At 33.6% G+C, this 19350-nt stretch overlaps 3 protein-coding genes across 5 annotated transcripts; 2 read left to right on the forward strand and 1 right to left on the reverse strand.

The window, feature by feature from the left end:
* Positions 1–1487: 1487 nt before the first annotated feature.
* LOC110627187 (photosystem II stability/assembly factor HCF136, chloroplastic) lies at positions 1488–7187 on the reverse strand. 3 transcript variants are annotated; one of them, XR_002489855.2, is made up of 9 exons: positions 6788–7187; positions 6469–6704; positions 6252–6382; positions 5626–5758; positions 3244–3366; positions 2827–2901; positions 2622–2737; positions 1872–1999; positions 1488–1790 (listed from the first exon to the last, which is right to left on the reverse strand). XR_002489855.2 is itself a non-coding variant. In XM_021773459.2 (9 exons), exons 1-8 carry the CDS (start codon positions 7089–7091, stop codon positions 1933–1935), a joined length of 1185 nt encoding a protein of 394 aa, XP_021629151.1. In that variant the 5' UTR covers positions 7092–7187; the 3' UTR covers positions 1488–1650; positions 1924–1932. The 3 variants fall into 3 exon arrangements, 2 of the variants coding, with proteins under 2 accessions (XP_021629151.1, XP_021629150.1); XM_021773459.2 differs by having other exon boundaries at positions 1488–1650; positions 1924–1999; XM_021773458.2 differs by having other exon boundaries at positions 1488–1999.
* Positions 7188–12311: 5124 nt separating this feature from the next.
* On the forward strand, positions 12312–13397 carry LOC122725029. Its single transcript, XM_043961446.1, has one exon. The coding sequence runs from the start codon at positions 12312–12314 to the stop codon at positions 13395–13397; it is 1086 nt and encodes a 361-aa protein (XP_043817381.1).
* A 53-nt stretch (positions 13398–13450) lies between these two features.
* On the forward strand, positions 13451–18859 carry LOC122725030. The gene is made up of 6 exons (XM_043961447.1): positions 13451–17153; positions 17220–17314; positions 17860–18165; positions 18278–18411; positions 18503–18686; positions 18743–18859. Exons 1-6 carry the CDS (start codon positions 13451–13453, stop codon positions 18857–18859), a joined length of 4539 nt encoding a protein of 1512 aa, XP_043817382.1.
* Positions 18860–19350: the final 491 nt, after the last annotated feature.

Genomic DNA, 19350 nt, shown 5'->3' on the forward strand with positions numbered 1-19350 from the left:
ACTACACTTATTTTCTCTAAAAAAAACCTTAATATCTCCTGAGCAATTAATTCATTAAATCTCATTTATTTTTTGCATTCACTTTCTTTGAATTAATTTCAGATCATTGATTTCCTCACTAAATTAAAGTCTAGGTGTCCACATCAAGATTACCGGATCTCAATTCATTATATATCATAGTTAGTTTATAGTTAGTTAATTGATATTTATAAATCTAACTGGTTATTTAGTTTATTTATTGAATTTGATGGATTATCTTAATTAATAATATTAATTTTAAATTTAGTTTTATAATTTGGCATAAATTCACTCATTCACAAAATTGCAATTATTACCTACCGCTGATTCAATATATTAATAAGACATGTTATCTTCCGGTGATTATAGTTCAATTTCCTTCCCAGAAAAATTCCAAAAATAAACCCATCTCCAAAAGCTTCTCAAATCCATTAACACAAATCCCAAAATTCAGAGATCTTCAATCTTCCCATCCAATCCAATTGAATGGATTTGGATTATTTTCATGAGTTATTAATTATTAATAATTCGATAATACGAAAAATAAGAAGAGTTTATATTAAAAAAATACCAATTACTACAAAATAAAAAAAAATCTCATCAAATAACATAAAGCAACTAAATTTAAAAAGAAAATTAATTATTAATTATTAAATTACTAATATATTATCATTTAATTTTAATTCAAATATATTATTTGTATTAAATTAATATTATATATAATACAAAAGATTACTCAATATAATATAAATAAAAAATATTATATGTGGAATAAATATCTTAATATAAGTACAATCAATTTAATTTCTTTTATATATATAATATATATATACATATATAATATACAAATTTCACCAATTTTATTAATTTAAACACTTAATTTATGAAATTAATAAGATAATAATAAACATAAGATAATCATAAGATTATCAGTATAAGCAAGTGAAAGTAGCGATAATAATAATAGTGAAATAAAAAAGATATTTTTAAAAATATAAAAAGAGTATAGACTTAAAAAGATATACAATATATAAAAAAGAATTATATATGTTGAATCCACATCGGTTGTTGTTGAAAGGGGTAATGTACCCCTTATATAAATTATAGGCAATCATCCTCCTTGAGCTAGCTTTTGTGGTGAGTTAGGCCTTACCCAAATTTAACATGGTATCAGAGCCTCCCCATCCAATGTTGAGCCTTCCATAAATACGTCACGCACCAGTAAAATTCTGGACGTGAGGGGTGTGTTGAATCCCACATCGATTTTATTCATTACTTATATCATATCTATCAAGAGTATTTATATTGATAATTAATATTTATTATTTTATATTAAGATTATATTTATGATTTAATATATTAAATTTATTCTTTTTTATTATAAATTTTAAATTAAATTAATCATATTTTTTAATTTATTTATATTTCTAAAAAATAGTTAAAAAAAAAGGAAATACACAACTTGCTCATTTTAGCATAGGAACCCAAATATAATTATTTTCCGCTCTTTCTTACAGGAGGGAATGTTTTCCTCTCCTACTCTTATAATCTATTCCAATAAAAATAAGAAAATTAGAGTTCCTTTTTATTATTTTCTCACCATTTCCCCTGCTCAATTTCTCTTTATTTCTCCTGCACAATTAAAGCATCCAAACAAAGGCTTAAAGGACAATACTTTCTATCAGTAACTACAGAATTCACATACAAAAATCACACTGATTGCAACAAATTTACCATTTGAAATACACTTCTTCCTATATTTTGAGTAGCCATAAATACTAATAATTATATGGAAAAAATATAATTTTTCAATTATTGAACAGAGACTTTGCACATTTTACGTGTGTTCATCAGTAAAATTTCAGAAAAAAAAGTCATTATAAAGAGGAGGAAAAAGAATACTACCATCAACTTTTATCCAAGGTATCGAAGCAAGACTCCATCATTTCCTAGCACAAATCCCTTTCTATCATCGATAAACCTGCAAAAGAAATATCCCAAATCCTTCTAAAACCACCATCTTGAGGATGAATCTGTTTAGGAAGCTAAACATAAACAATCATTGGCCAGTTAAAGACCGGAGATTTACGTGTTGTACAACATAAACAAGTATTGACTGAAATGAAATTGTAAAGGCTTTATGTACCCTGAAGAATCTTCCATTTTTCTTTGTTTCCTATTATTTTCTTCAAATGATAAAGATAAGCTATTTCATTTTCTATAAAGCAGCACTCAAATATCTTAAGTAATTGAGTGGAGGGGAAAGAGCGCTCTTATTTTTTTATTTTTTTTTTACTTTTATTTTTTTGGTTTGAGAGGGGATGGGGGGGAAGGTGTGAGGGGATTTTAGCAGTTTGAGCATGATTGCTAAAATTGATAAGCATGTCTGGATTAAAATTGAAATCGGTAACATGGACAATGTTGTGGATTACTTTTGTCTGTTGGACGGATAATTGAGCTAAAATCGAAACCAATGTCAAAATTCTTTTTTTAAAAGAAAAAAATGGCTAAAATTTAAAAGAAGGCATAAAGGTTTTGATTTTCTTATCTTGATTTTTCAACTGAGAAAATAATGTCTAATTTTTTAATAAGATCAAGCTTACTTCACTGAATACAGATTTGCAGCAATATTGTCAGCTGCTTTGTCACGAGTCCATGTTTTACCACCATTAGTGGTTCTTAACAGAATTCCACTGCCTCCTGCTGCCCAAGCCTCATCCTGCAGCAAAATGAAGCCATTTACCTATGAAATACACTACCACCAACATGCAGAGTATCATATTGATATTTTGGTGAGTAAATTACAACCTTGGATCGGTATCCAACATCAAGAATGCCAAAACCTCGACTTTGCACTGGAACTTCTTCAAAATCCTCTGTTATCTGGAACATGAGTTATACTTCAATAACGATGTGATAGGAAGCAGCAGAAATAAAATAAGGGGAAAAAATCAACTCCATCCATCTTCTATCTTTTTGTAAAAAAAAATAAAATTCTGAATATAAAATCCATCTCTACTTTTTTTTTTTTTTTCTGGTTGTTGTTCTCGACAAAAGATGCGCATGATTCATTTATTTTGTTATTCATTACTGTTTCAACTTACACTAAACAACTTTCTGTGATTTCCTACTTTTAGTCAACAAAAATTTGTAAAAAAGCATATATGCAGGAACATTTCATAAGATTTTTGTGCTCAAAAAACAAACATTCTAAAATTTACTTACTCCTGTGCCTTTACTGAGAAAAAGTCCCCCACCACGGACAAGAAGCCAAAGACCACCATCAGCTCTCCATCCCATGTTTTGAATTCTTCTTGCAACTGCTCTGTTATGTGGCTGCCAGAATGGCTGCAAATAGTGGAAATCAAAGAATCCAAATTGATATAATTGCACATTCATATCAAAATCAAAACTCAGAGCGAAAATAAGGCACAAACCAATAAAATGAAATGGGCATAAAATGAAAATAAAAATGTAAAAGAAGTCAAGGGGCAGATAGATATGAAAATACAGAGTTAATTTGGCCTCTTCTCATTAAATCTCCAAGAAACGGAAAGGAGATGTAACCCAGGAATCATATTTCAAAGGTTAGGACTTAATTGTTTACATCAATAGAGGTTAGCATACAAGACTGATTTCACAGCGAATACCAATAGATTGGTGGTCTTTAGTTTTATTCCATATGATAAAAGTATCGACTGTTGAAGATCATTTGATAATAAACACACTGAAATGAGAAGGTACAAAATGGGTATCTGCAAGTGCACAACAAGTTTGGAATAGATTCCAGCACACAAGCAAATGAGACAGTGACAAGGAATTAAAAAGACAATAAGCAGAAGATAAAAAGAATAAAATAAATAAACTAAAAAAAGAGACTGATCCTGTATTTTATGGTTCAGAATGTCAATTTTTTTACTGATAATTTTACAAAGGACAATTTTGTTAAGCATGAGGAAGAGGAGTCCATTAATTACTGGTTAGCTTGAAACTTTCAAAACCTGCTAGACTCCCTTGCCTAGATAGAATAATTGCAGCCCTTATTCCAAAAAGTTATCTCATTTAATCATCTTTTTCCATTCCTAAGAGTCTCACTATATCCGTCAGCAAATGACTCTGAAGAATATGAGACTAGAGGCTTTAATTGGAAGTTGTTGTTACAATCATTCACAAATAATAGAAAAACAATATAAAATGTTCATGTAGTCATAAGTCTATTCCACAATAAATCCACTAATTAAAAAAAATTTGCAACCACTAATTATTTTTTCTCCCTCATAAATCACTCACAAATTACCAACTGTCATAAACTTGGGAGCCTTGATGCATGCTCTATCAGATTCTCACTTTGGTTGCATATACTTTCCTAACAACCTCTCCCATAATAGCCACAACTTTTCCTTCTTATAAGCCACTGCCACAATGGTGTACTACAAGAACTCAAACTTGGACTTTACAAATCTAGTCCCAAACAGAAATAAAGCATCTTCCTTTTTCAGCTTTAATTTCTTTCTAATAAAGTTCTACTTAAAACTTTCTAAATAAATTTTAACTCTAAACTTCCTATTTAATTTGTTTAACTTCTAATTCCTAATATTCTTTGAACATGGTTGTTTAACTTCTAATTCCTAATATTCTTTGAACATGGTTCTAATGATCACCACCTCCCAGTTAATTTGTATTAGTTTTCACAACCTCTGCAAAAATCAACTTTTTCTTGGGTACTCTCTTGCTCTATTGATTGTTGGTATGGCCCTTGTTTCAATTTGCATGCTTCCAACTGGTATGCTCCCTTCAAACTTTTAGATATTATTTGCACCAAACTTCTTGCCTTTCATGATTATAAGAGCAACTTATCTAACTCTTATGACCCTACCTTGAATAGAACACTCAATCCAAAGAATCTAACTTACATAAGGAAATCAAGTTCCTCTTAAACTTAGGAACATATCTCACTTTATCGAACACTTTCACAAGATTATCACGTAGCTTGATCTTTATTTTACCAATAACTTCAACTTCCACTTTATTCCAATCGGCTAGCTTCACCAATAGTCTTGAGTCATTCAAGGGTTTAGCTACTTATAGTTTTTTTTAACTAGTTCAGAGGAGGGATTTGTGCATCACATGTCATCCTCTCCATATAAATATGCAATGAAATTAATTAATTTTCTATATCAGGAGTAAACACATTGCAATTTTTTCAACAAATAACTGTTAGCTACTGTCAAAAAATTGCAATTGCATTCATCAATGAAGATCTTTTTCTTCTTTTTGTTCTCTTTTTAAAAGATGAAGTAAAAGATGTCTAAGCCACATCTTTATCAAAGTCACATGCACCCTCTCCCCCTCAATTGAAATGCCACCAAATTCACCAACTTAGTATTTTGTATTGAACCTCATCCAAACTAGAGTTAAGATAAAGTGCTAGTGATTGCTAGAGTTAGATCTCTAGGCTTCAAGTTTTCAAAAGCGTGTCAAAAAGGATCAATTGCCATGTGAACAACGTGAGGAGGTTAAGAGAAAGCATGCCCCATGAAAACTAAAAGTATAACATGAAATGTAATTACAAGGATAGCCAGACATCAAAGGAAAGGAGAACCTCACCTGTCCGGGTTCCCATGTCAAATAAAAGTTACCACGGCTTGAGACAGCTACATAGTTTCCATCAGGAGAGCGATTCACAGTATTAAAAGTCCCTGTATAGTAACTTGCACCACTAATACCACTAGAAACTGTTCTGCAGCAATGATAAAGCTAAGTGAACATCTAGCCGGTTAGTGATTAAAAATCATTGAATAAAGAGATATCACAATACTCCAACTTTAAATTTAATAAACTGCTTGAGCTTAAAAAGAAGGACATAGATATGAAAATTGAAAATCATCTCCGGTCCAGCAATCAGTAATCTAAAACACTCGGGGTACAATTGTATAATGCAAGCACATAAAATAAAGTATCCAGACGGATGAAAGAGACACACACAATCATCTCATGGACTGCAAAATTATCTTTGACACAAGTACTATAAATCATACAGGGAAGAGCCAATATGCATAAAAACTAGCAAGAAAAGGATTACTCAATTATAACATACGTATGTAGATATGAAGCAGAATAAAAACAAGCATTCATGTGAGAAACCACGAGCAACAAATATTTAACTTGTTAATCTACAAATTCAAGTATTTAACGGAATATATAAAATAGATTTTCAGCAGAAGCATACCTACCTATTAAGAGTTGCCGAAACCGTCTCCTGAACTGCAGCCCTCCAGTTATAACCCCCATTTGATGTGACATATATTGCACCTTCGTCAGTCACCATCTCTGCACTTTTTTCTCCAGTTGCTTTTATATATACCTGCAGATGTTGTACCAGAGCCAACAAGGGTAACCTTTGCGTATCACTATCAAGTATCTAAAAAATACATAGAAGGTTAAGGTTACCATATCTCCAGGAAGTTGAGCACTGAGAGGTATCCTCTGCCAGGTTTCTCCAGCATCGGAGGTGTACAGCAAAATTGCAGGTTTTCCAACGATCCATCCCTCTTTACCGTTGAAGCTAATGGAATTGAATCTATAGTTGAAATCCTCATCTTCAGCCGATGGTATTGAACGCGAAACCCAAGTTTCTCCACCATCTTTAGTCTCCAAAATAGTTTGCCTGGTTCCCAGCAGGAAACCTACAAATCGGAAAAATTCCCATCAACTTTTTTTGCGCTTTCTGGAATCATTAAATAAAGGAAAAGAGAGGAAAGAAAGTTACCATGATTCATATCATCGGGGACGAAGGCTATGTCGAGGAGGACGACACCAGGGTCAATGGGTAGGGAAATTTTATCCCACTCGGAAAGGGTCTCTTCAGCGTTGGCCGGTTGGTGGATTAGTGGAGCTAGCAAGGGAAGTGAAATAGCCGCTGTTTGGGATAAGAAATGCCTGCGATTGAAGTGGTGGTGCTGAAGGCCATGGAGAGAGGCCCTGGGACTGTGCGAGAAGTGAGGTTGAGGATGGAAGTTTGGTCTCTTAAAGAGAAGAACCTTCGCTGTGAATGCAGAGGTTGAAGAGGCCATTGTCGCAACCACTATCGTCACTCTCTCTTATCCAAAGGTTATTATCATCAACGGCTACGCGGGTGTTTTCAAGCGTCTCCAATTCCAATGTGAATTATGAAGGAAATTTAATTATTTAATTTTAGTAATTTAAGAATTTTTTTAAGGCAAGAAACATTTTATTTATTTTATAAATAGGTCGTAGATTGCTTTTATATGTCTTTTTTTTTTCATATAATTTATGAATACTTCATAACTGCTAACTAGAAACTTCCACCCGTCACATGATATCAAAATTGAATTGAAATGATTAAGATTACGACCAACCTATGAATGTTCTAATGTTTGCTTCTTTGAACTTGTTACTTCCCCACCCAGCATTACCACCGGTCTGGGCTATTGGAGCTGGCTAAGACTTATAAAGTAAACAGCAGATTTTCATGCGGGATTGTTCCTCGGCACTGAACTCCTTTACTCTTTGAATCTCTCGAAAAACTTTAACATCCTCGAAATCAGAAGACTATGCGGAGAGTTTCCCAAGATGAGGTCTCCAGGTAAAGGGATTTTTAAGATTAGTCATCCGATAGCATCATAAGAGTGTGCGTGGAAAAGTGAGAGCGCAAGGGTTATTGTTCAAAAGAGAATTTGGTTGTGATTTTAGTACTGGCTTTTGTTTGAGTCTATTTCTTTATTTTCCTATTAGATCATTGGTGCCATTTTTCGGTTGTCTTCGGCCAGGGAGGGTTGGCTTCTCTTTTATTTGTCTATTTTTGTGTTTTTGTGAATCTCTACCCTCGATTTTCCTTCTCCTTCGCCGTGGGTAGAGATTTATTTCTCTTTTTACTTTTTTTATTGTTTTTCATGTCCGATGTCGGCTATGGAAAAGTTTTGTGGACCTGAGTTGATGGTGTTTTGATATGACTTCCAAGGATCTGTTGAGGTTCGTCCGATGATTTTGCTCCCGTCGGCCATTAGACAATGGCTACACTTTGTCGCGTCTCTCCCAATCGATATGCAGGTGTTATTCTTCTAACCGATTGTGTTTACATGTCGCTTTTGTTTGTTTTCTTATGTATTGGTCAACTTCTGTGCATTCCATCATTTGCTCATATTGTTGTTCTCTATTTTGTGATAGAGGAGCTGCAATTACCATGCGATTTTCTCCGATAGTGTCTGCTGGCATTTCGATTTTGAATTGTTTTGTTTGATTTGATTTTTGTTTGGTTTAGTTTGATTTGGGTTGGCCTATTTTACTTTGGTTCTATTTTATTTATGTGGAAAGAAAGCCATTTCAAGAGAGAGTGTAAGTTTTACAAGAAATTGCAAGTAAAAGAAGGTGTTGCACAAAATTCACAAAAGCATACAAATATTCTTGAAAAACAATCATCTTCTACAGAGATAGTTGTGATGGATGTTAGACTTAATATTAACATGATAATATAATATAATATGGCAACTCACGAAAAATCTACAGATTAGTAGTATGATTTTAGTGCTACTGTGCATGTTTGCAACAGTAAAGATCTATTCAAGAATTATGAAATTGCAGCAAATAATGAAATAGTCTTTATGGGAAATCATATTACATCCAAAGTCATTGGAAAAGAAACCATTAAAATTAAATTTACTTCTAGAAATAAGTTAATTTTATTGAATATATTTCATATTCTGGATCTGCAAGTTATGCAAGAAAAGATCGAAGGTTGTTTTAGAGGTAAAAAAAGTTATTTTTCTCTAAGATGATACATTATTGGACAAAGCATGTTAAGTATATAGATGAACTAAATATATGTCAAGACATTGATTGATACGTTGTGTTAAAATGAATTCTGAAAAATATAAAATAAGTATACAAGCAAAAATGACAAAGAAATCTTTTTCAAAAAATAAAATGACATTTGAATTTGTAGGACTTATGCACTCTGATATTTGTGAATTAAAGAGGCGGAAATAGAAGTTTTATTACTTTTATATATGTTTATTCTAGATATATTCAAACTTTTGATATGTTTAAAATTATAAAGTCTTATAGAAAATCAAAATTTTATGAAGTGATCGTATTGGTGAATATTTTCCAAATGAATTTTTGTTAAGTTACTGGTTTGGTTTATAAAACTATTGCATCTTATACTCCACAATAGAATAGTTTGAGAAAAAAAAAAGAATAAAACATTGGTAGATATGATCTAATATTATGTTTATGTATGCTAAATTACCAACAAATCTATAAGAAAAGACTTTATTAGTAGTCTATCGTGTGCACAACCGAATACCTCAGAGCATTTTAAAATTCTTCATATGAAGCATAGAAAGAGAGAAAACCTAACTTAGGGCTGCATAACCTATTATTAGGGGTGAGCATTCGGTCGGTTCGGTTCAAAACTGAACCGAACCGAATAAACCAAAAATCGAAATTTTAGTGTTTATAAAAACCGAACCGAATCGATTTTGGTCAGAAACTGAATCGAACCGAATCGGTCTGATTCGGTTCGATTCGGTTCGGTTTGATCGGTTTCGATTTTTAATAATTTTTTTATTTTTTACACTTTATTTTTAATATTTTAAAATTTAATTAAAATATTTTAATTTTAATATGATTTAATTTCTCTATATTATTGAAAAAAATATATTATTATCACTAATCGGTTCGGTTCGGTTTTTTCGGTTTTTTTCTGATCAAAATTGAACCAAACCAAAATAACTAAAATTTTTGAAATTAAAAACCGAACCGAACCGAAATGTATAAAAAACCGAACCAAATTTTCAAATCGATTCGTTTCGATCGATTTTTTCGGTTTAAACCGAATACTGCTCACCCCTACCTATTATAGAGCTGCATATCCAAAGAGAACCAAATTAGGACCTAAAGGTCTTAAGAAATATTTTTGTGGGATATGCTAAAAATTTAAAAACTTATAGATTGTTGAATTTGGATTCTAATATTGTCGTAGAATCCAGAAATGTTGAGTTTTTAGAAACTAATTGTATTAGTGATCCAAATCCTAATCCGCAGGCAAGAATTAAATTCTATAATAATACAAAATATTAATCAGAGTGATAGTTCTTCTTCTAGTAGTAACTCAAAGGAAATTCATAATTCTATTGAATCTAGAAGAAGTCAAAGAATTCGGAAAGAGAAGAATTTATATTTAAATTTTATTTCTTCATAAGTATTAGTCTTTTTAGTAGAAAGTTGTAGAGACTAATTATTCATTAAAATATCTATATAATTTTAAATCTAAAAGAAGATCTTAAATCTTATAGTGAAGCAATAGCTTCAAGATATTGCATTTTGGAGAAGATCTTAATTTAATTTAATTTTAACAAGATTTTAAAATTTTATATTAACAGCAGGTTTAAATTGAAATATACCTCTTTTATACTTAAATATTTAATTATATCTAGATATACTTTTGCTAACTGATAACCGTTGACCCTCTCATTCTCCCTGGGCCGAGTCAAGCCCCACAAGAATAAATGAGGTCTAGACCTCAGGACGATCCTAGGCAAGACTGTCCGTCAGCCCAAACGTGGGCCACCAAATGCTCAGCGGGTCGGGTCGCTTGAGCCCAAGGACCCAGCATGATGATAAATAAACCGACTCAGTTCTTCCGCATCCCTTTTTCGCATATGCACTAAAGAAAATTAAATGGCCGCCTGACGTAGGTGAGAAAACTGATACTTCTGCTCGTACGGATCTGTCTGACAGGGATGGGCATCACTGTAATGGAAAAGCCGTTAGGCGTCACTAGCAAGCAAGAGAAATCCTCTCGGATCAAGCTTACTCAACTATTGTAAACCCTATTTTCTGTAGATCTCAGAACATCACTAACTAAGTGAGAGATTATCATATATAGTTAGTAAAAGTTAGCAATCACTAACTAAGTGAGAGATTATCATATATAGTTAGTAAAAGTTAGCAATTTTATATCTGAAATTTATGAGAAACCTATTGAGTTTATAAAACTTAAATAACCAATCCAATCAAATTTGGTTAGTTGGAAGATTTGGAAGGAAACTCTAAATAATAAAATTGTAATAGATTTACAAATAATTTAAATATTTAAAGGTTAAAGATGGGCACTTGGGAGAATTGAAAATAAATTTTTATTTTAATTTTAAAAATTATATTGAATTTTTCAAGCACAACTGTTCAAAACCAAGAGTTGCAAATGTTGTCTTAATAATTATTTTTCAAACAATTATGTCCTAAGATATGGCTATAAATACTTTGCAAGAAAATTGTTTGTGATTATCTTCTAAAATTCGTTTCTTATCTTTCCACTACCTATCCATTAAATTTTTATTTTAGTATTGGCAAAAAATTTTTTCTTTAAGAGTAAAAGAAAAACAATATAATAAAATTATATATACATAATTAAATTATGAATATATATAATAATATCATTCACCTTAACTAAAAAAAAATTGTAAAATAAGCACCAAATTGTTAAAATTTAAATGGTTCAGGTTATATTGCTATACATCAACTAAATTATATTTTGAGTTATTTGAACTCAATTTCATAGAAATTCAACTTATATTAGAAAAAAAAATAGTTTAATTTTTTTATTCTATTTATTTATGATTCAAACCACGAGCTTATTAATATTCAATTCGGTAAAATTTATAAGCTCATTTATTTTAATTCTTTTTTTAGAAGTAAATTTTTCGGGTCGAAATCGTTTTACTTATATTTTTTAAAATTTAAATTTAAACTTATTACTGCTTTGAACCGGAAAAAAAATCTTCATAAATCAAATTCAAAGTTCACCTCCACTCAATTCATTGGCATCTTATTAGACACTATGATATATTTATCCCTTATTTCAATTAGGCCTAATTAAACAAAAGTTCTACTTTGAGTTAACCTCAGGCCAGACTGTTATAAAATTAGTAATAAAAGAAAGAATTAATCACTAAAAAAATCTATCCCTTTTAAATTTTTATGATTGAACCTCATACTAATTTAATTATTAATTAAACCCTAAATTTTATATATTATTTTAAATTTAATTATTAATTAAATCCTAAAATTTATATATTATTTTAAATGTATCTTACTATTACTTTTATCGTTACTATGTAATGAAATTGTCATGTTATCTGCCGCATCATACTGTCATGTTAATAAAATATTAATAAATTTGACTTTACACTGATAAAAACTTAAAACGTCATCTTCACGTTTTTCGTTCAAAATCTAGGGTTTTCCTAGGGTTTCTGCATTTTTCTTCTCCCATGGCGGATAATTTACAGCATCTTTCCTTATCTGATGAGGAGGATCAAGCCCTGGAGGTTGTACCCTTGGTGGATACTTCCTCTTTTTCCTATGATCTGTGCTTTGTGGGTATGTTTTTGACATATAGTAGGATCAATTTTAATTCAATGCGGGACGTTCTTGCTGAGCTTTGGCATCCTCTTGGGGGAGTTAGTATTACTGATCTTGGTGCTAAAAGATTTTTGTTTCGGTTCTATACCCCTGTTGATTTTGAACGTGTTTGGAATGGCACTCCTTGGCTTTTCAATAACCATCTCTTGATTTTACACCCTCTTCAACCTGGGGAGGTTCCATTATTGGTTCCGTTAATTTACGTTAGTGAATGGGTTCAGATTCATGACCTCAAAGCGGGATTTTTTTCTGAATCAGTGGCACGTTCCTTGGCTAATTTTATTGGGGATTACCTGGACCATGATTTGACCAGGGTTTCTACTGTTGAATCGGAATCTTATGTTAGGGTTCGTGTCAGGATGGATGTGCGAAATCCTCTAAAAAGGCGTCGTCGACTAGTTGCCCCTGATGGTACCTCTTTCTTTGCCTGTTTTGCATATGAACACTTTCAGGTTTTTTGTTTTCTGTGTGGACGGTTGGGCCATACAGATTCTTTTTGTGACCTTTTGCTACATCATAAGAAGGAGTCTTTGACGCCTCACTGGGGTCCTGAGTTAAAAGCTGTTCAGCGTAGGTACCAACGTCCAACTAGCTCTTGGCTGCGGTTTGAAAATTTGAGTTTACACTCACAGACTCCTGCTTCTGGTGGGAACTCTTCTTTCCAGAACCAGTTGCCTTCACAGGTTTTCCTTAATTCTTTTTTGGGAGCGCTTGCTACGGATGGTGAAAATGATTTTAGTGCTGGTTCTATGGAGACTGATTGTAATGGGGATAAGCAGGATGCAGGAGAGAATGATCCTTTATACAAGCCTGATGATGGTAAGAAGCGTCAACGGGTTGTTTCTACTGGCATTGTTTCTGATACTATGGATTCAAGGTCAGGCTCCTCTTCTCTATCGGCCGAACCCGTTGAGCGGGTCGCCCGTCAACAATGAGGATAATTTGCTGGAACTGCCGAGGTGTGGGCAATCCTCAGGCAGTAAATGCTATGGTGGATATTGTACAGTATTATAAACCATCTATTCTTTTTCTTATGGAAACAAAAGCTAATGGTGTAAGGATGGAACAAATAAAGTCTTTATTACGTTTTTCTCATTGTTTTTCCGTTGATTGTGTTGGTATTGGGGGTGGTCTCTGTCTTATGTGGAAAGATGATGTCAAGCTAGCCATTACAGGTTATTGCTCTAATTTTATTGATTCTACAATTGGAGACAGTTCTGATTGTTGGAGGTTTACTGGGTTCTATGGTTGCCCTGAGTCGGGTCGTCGCCGAACTTTGTGGAATTTGTTGAAGGATTTGGCGGATAGGAGTCAGCTTCCTTGGTTATGTAGTGGTGACTATAATGATATTGCTGATCCGTTGGAAAAAGTTGGTGGTCCTCTTCGTTGTATTTCTTTGATTAATGGGTTTCGTAATGCTCTTGCTGATGCCAATTTAAATGATATTCAGGCTGTGGGGTCTTTTTTGTCTTATACATATAGAGAGGGTACTGATCAGTGTTCGAAGGAGAGGTTGGATCGTGCTTGTTCTAATACAACCTGGGATGCTCGTTTTCCTGATGCGATTTCGTCTAATTTAGTTGCTCCAGTTTCTGATCATACTCCTTTATTGATTGAAACTGTTGGAACTCAAGTTAGGGAGGATAATCGACGTTTTCGTTTTGACAATTCATGGCTTGAGGATGATGAGTTAGGGGAAGTGGTTTTGACGTCTTGGCAGCAAGGTTTGGGGTTGGATTTTATTCAACGTAAAGACCAGCTTGTGAAGCGTGTTCAGTATTGGGGGAAGAATAGAAACCGCATGCGTTGGCTTCAAAAAGAACGAATTAAGAAGAGATTGGGGGAGTGTTCTGAATCGCTTGATACAAGGGAAGTGCGGCAACTGAAGGATGTTTGGAATCAAATTTTGGCAGAGGAGGATATTAGACTACGCCAACAAGCAAAAAAGTTCTGGTTTCGACACGGGGATAGGAACTCAAAATATTTCCATAATAGTATCAAAGCTCGGCGCAGATGTAATCGGATTCAGCAAATTGTGACATCGGATGGTTCATTATCTTCAGATGTGGGTACTATTCAGGATGCATTTTTGCAATATTTTTTGGGTTTATTTTCCAATTCGCCTACTGATTTTGCGGAGCTTCTCCCTCTGGTTCAGCCTAGAATTGGGGCCGAAGATAATGTTGAGTTATTGGCAGATTTTATAGATGAAGAATTTCGTTCAGCGCTCTTTCAAATGGACCCGAATAAAGCTCCTGGGTTGGATGGTCTTAATCCGGCTTTTTTCCAGAAATATTGGCCAATTATTGGGGTGGATGTTTGCAATATTTGTCGGTTGTGGCTTGCAAAAGGTACTATCCCTTCTGAAATCTCCAGTGCTTTAATTGTTCTTATTCCGAAATGTGTGAATCCTGTTGATGTGAAGGATTTTAGGCCTATTGCTCTCTATAATGTGATTTATAAGATCTTGTCTAAGGCCTTAGCCAATAGATTGAAGAGGGTCCTGCATAAAATTATTTCACCAAATCAGTCTGCTTTCATTCCTGGGAGACTAATTACGGATAATTTTATTGTTGCTTTTGAGACCATGCATGGTTTGAAATTACAAAATAGAGGTAGTGTGGGGTCGTGTGCTCTGAAAATTGATATTGCTAAGGCCTATGATAGAGTTGAATGGTCATATTTGTTTGCGATGTTATCTGCATTGGGCTTTTCTGATACTTGGGTTGGATGGATGCGTATGTGTTTTTCAAACATGAGCTACTACCTTGCTGTTAACGGAGCAGAGATTGGTCCTGTGGTTCCAAGTCGGGGTCTCCGGCAGGGGGATCCCATTTCTCCCTATTTATTCTTAATTGTTGCTGAAGGACTGTCTTTGTTGATTCAGGATAGTGAAAATAGGGGCCTTTTGCATGGGTGTTGCGCGAAAGTTGGTTGCCCCCGGGTTTCTCACCTTTTCTTTGCAGATGATTCCTTACTATTTTTTGATGGTACAGTGGAGGAAGCTATACGGATTAAGCAAATTCTTGGTGTTTATGAGAAGGCTTCAGGTCAGGCTGTAAATTTTGATAAATATGGTATCATGTTTAGTCCGTGTGTGTCTGAGGAAAACCGGTTGACCATCTCTGGTATACTTGATGTTCATCTTCCTTTGGGTAGCGGTAATTATTTGGGGTTACCATCTCTTATTGGCCGTAGTAAAAAGCAAATTTTCTCTTTCTTGAGGGATCGCATTTGGAAACGTATTAGTAGTTGGAGTAATCGTTTTCTTTCTCGTGCAGGCAGAGAAGTATTAATTAAATCTGTATTACAGGCAATTCCAACATATTGCATGAATGTTTTTTTATTACCTGTTTCCACTTGCCGACAGCTACAGGTCATGATGAATAAATTTTGGTGGGGTGGTTGTCGTGAGGATGGGAGAGGGATGAATTGGCTCTCGTGGGATCGAATGTGCGGCCGTAAATCGGAAGGTGGGATGGGCTTTCGGGATTTGGCTAGTTTTAATACTGCCTTATTGGGAAAGCAAGGTTGGCGTTTGTTGGTTGACACCAATTCTCTTCTATATAGAGTGCTCAAAGCTAAATATTTTCCGAATGGGGATTTTTTGTCAGCTCGGTTAGGTTCTAACTATAGCTTCGTTTGGAAGAGTATTTTGTCTTCTCAACAAATGTTGCAACGTGGGGTAAGGTGGCGAATTGGTGATGGTAAGCAGGTTTTTGTTGTTAATTGCCCTTGGATTCCTCGGGATATTGGTTTTATGCCTTTAGATGAGGCGATGTTTGTTCCTGAAGCCATGAGAGTATGTGATTTGTTTGTTGAAGGTGAGCTGCGTTGGGATGTAGAGAAGCTAATGAATATTTTTAGTGTTGCTGATATGAGAGCTATTCTTACTATTCCATTGCCTCTATTCCCAAAACCGGGTAAATTAATTTGGCACTTGCATAAGAAGGGTGTGTACTCAGTTAAATCTGCCTATTTTTGTGCCTTAGAATTGTCGGGTAGGACTGGTGTGCTGGGTTATAATGATGGGTGGAATCGTCTTTGGTCTCTTGATGTTCCTCCCAAAGTTCGGGATTTTCTTTGGCGTACTTGTCGTGGAGTGCTTCCTACTCGGGATATTCTTTTGAGGCGTGGGATACATGTACCTGCTGCATGTCTTTTTTGTGATCATGATGAATCTATTTCACATGTTTTTTTGCATTGTCCAATGGCTGTTGAGTTATGGAGACTTGCTGGTTTTTCTACTGCTGTTGATTTTTCTATATTCATGGATTTCTTTATTCATATTTATAATACTTTTGGCAGAGAAAGGACTGCACGTATGGCTATACATGCATGGAAGTTATGGCATGCCAGGAATGAAAGATTGTGGGTCAATAAAGTTTTGTCACCCAGTGAGGTTCATCATGCTGCTAGTTCCTATTTTAATGATTATGTGGCTTCACTTGTGTCTCGACCAAGGACGTTATCCCACCCATCTGTTCCTCGTGTGCTCCCATTGGTTGAGGCTACCACTCTTGAAGTTGATTGGATTGCATTCATTGATTGTGCAGTCTTTGCTAGTGCTGATTTGTTCGGTTTTGCAGCAGTATTTGAGGACTTGGAAAGCTTCTTTTCCATTGCAATTTCGAGTTTCTATGAGGGGGGTGGGCAACCTGTTATTGCTGAAGCTTTGGCCTTGCGTCAATGTTTATCCTATGCTAGAGATTGTTTTCTTTAGGCGGGTTGTATTTTTACGGATAACCAATCCTTAGCCTTGGCTATTCGCTCTCCTCTGGATGACTTTTCAGAGTTTGGATTAGTTATTTCTGATTGCAAAGATGTTATGCGGTCTCAGGGTAACATTCATGTTTGTTGGGTACGGCGTTCAGAAAATAGAGCCGCCCATTTATTAGCTAGAGAGTCTATTCATCATGGTAGATTCAAGATTTGGATTGACATTCCTGATTATCTCTTGGATTATTATTCTACAAGATAAATAAAGTCTTTCTTGATTCAAAAAAAAAAGATATAATTATAAATTTTTTTAAATTTCAAAATTATTTTAACCATTTTGCCTAAAATTAAAATTTATATTATTATTATAATATATTTTTTAATTTTATCTATAATTTAGATATACTATTTTATATTAATTTAATTTCAAATTAATCTACCTCCTAAACTATTTTTTTTCTGAAATTTACTCTGAATATTACTCATTCCTTTTTATAATTTTTTTTTCCACTTTACTTTTTTAGGCATATTAAAAAATAAAGAAATTTTTAATTTTATCCATTTTAAATGCATTAAATTTTATTATTAAATAGTATGAGATATTTTGAAAAATTTCTTAAAAATAATATAAAATTAAATAAAATGGATTCATAATTACCGCTGCCCAGTATTTCGCAGCCAGATTCTCTATATTGGAGGTTATCTACTAATGGTTTCTATTCTGTAAAAAGTGCTTACAAAGCACTAACTTGGGATGAGTCTCTTGTGGTAATGAATGATCAGCAACAGTTATGGAAGAAGATCTGGTCCCTTCAGCTAATCCCCAAAGTTAAGAATTTCATTTGGCGTGTCTGTAGTAATATCTTGTCGGTCCGGTCAGTTTTGGTATCAAGGCATGTATCTATTCAGGATGTCTGCCCCTTTTGTTTGGTTGAATCAGAAGCAGTGTTTCATGCACTGATTTCTTGCCCGTTCGCTAAGCAGGTATGGAGGGCTTCATATCTCAATTGGTTTTCTCCTCCCTCTGCTACGTTTACTGAATGGTTATGGAAGGTTTTAAACCTGTTTAATGGTAGTGATGTTGCGTTGGCCTTAGTACTGTGCTGGTGTTTATGGGAAGCACGCAATAAATGTGTATGGCAACAACAAACTTCTGCTGCACTTTAAATTTGGAGTAATGCCCAGCTATTACTCCAGCAATGGACTGCAGCTTTTAAGGCCCCTGCAGTGGTGATTCAGTCTCAATCTCGACAAAGAGTGTGGTCTGCTCCGCCTGTAGGGTGGATAAAGGCTAATGTTGATGCCTCAACAAATAATGCAGGACAGATAGGTATTGGGGAGTTGTTAAAGGTGATAATGGTGAGTTCTTGGCATGCAAAATGGTTGTGATACTTCAACCTTTACGCCCTCGAGATGCTGAGCTGGTAGCTATAAGGGAGGTCCTTAGCTGGTTGAAGTCTACCCCTTGGAGAAATATTGTGATTGAAACAGATTGTTTTGTTGCAGTAAATGCCTTAACCTCAAATTTGACTCTGGATATTTTATAATTCAAAATTGTAAGTCTCTAGCAAACGAGACTGATTTTGTTGTGAGATTTGTTCATGTAAATCGTAGTGGTAATGAGCTTGCTCATGAGATTGCTAGGTTTGCTTCTAATACTTCACAGAAGGGTATTTGATTTGATGTACCTCCTCAATTTGTAAGCCGCTTCTTTACATGAATAACGATCTCCTCTTATTTCAAAAAAAATAAAATAAAATTATAATAGTCAATTTACATTCTAAAAAAAAGTGAATAATAAATTTTAAATAATTAAAAAATGAAATATAAATAAAAATTATTGAACGTAGAAAGTGTTATGATTCTAAAAAATAGATGATTAACAATATAGTTAAAAGGAAAATAAAAATTTTAGAAAGTATGCTTAATAATATAATTCCAATCACACTATATACTAATTTATTGATTAATTAAATTCTATTTTTACAATATGCTTTTTTTTTAAATAGCTTTTTTTAAATAAAACACTTTTAATTATATGGTTAATAATGTATTTTTAAACTAAAATAATAATTAGAGTGTATTTAAAAAAATAATTTAGAGTAGATTAATTTGAAATTAAATTGATATATTCAATTTATTGATAAATTAAAATAAATATAATAATAA

This window comes from Manihot esculenta, chromosome 11 (genome assembly GCF_001659605.2).
Source record: "Manihot esculenta cultivar AM560-2 chromosome 11, M.esculenta_v8, whole genome shotgun sequence".
NCBI classification, from domain to species: domain Eukaryota; kingdom Viridiplantae; phylum Streptophyta; class Magnoliopsida; order Malpighiales; family Euphorbiaceae; genus Manihot; species Manihot esculenta.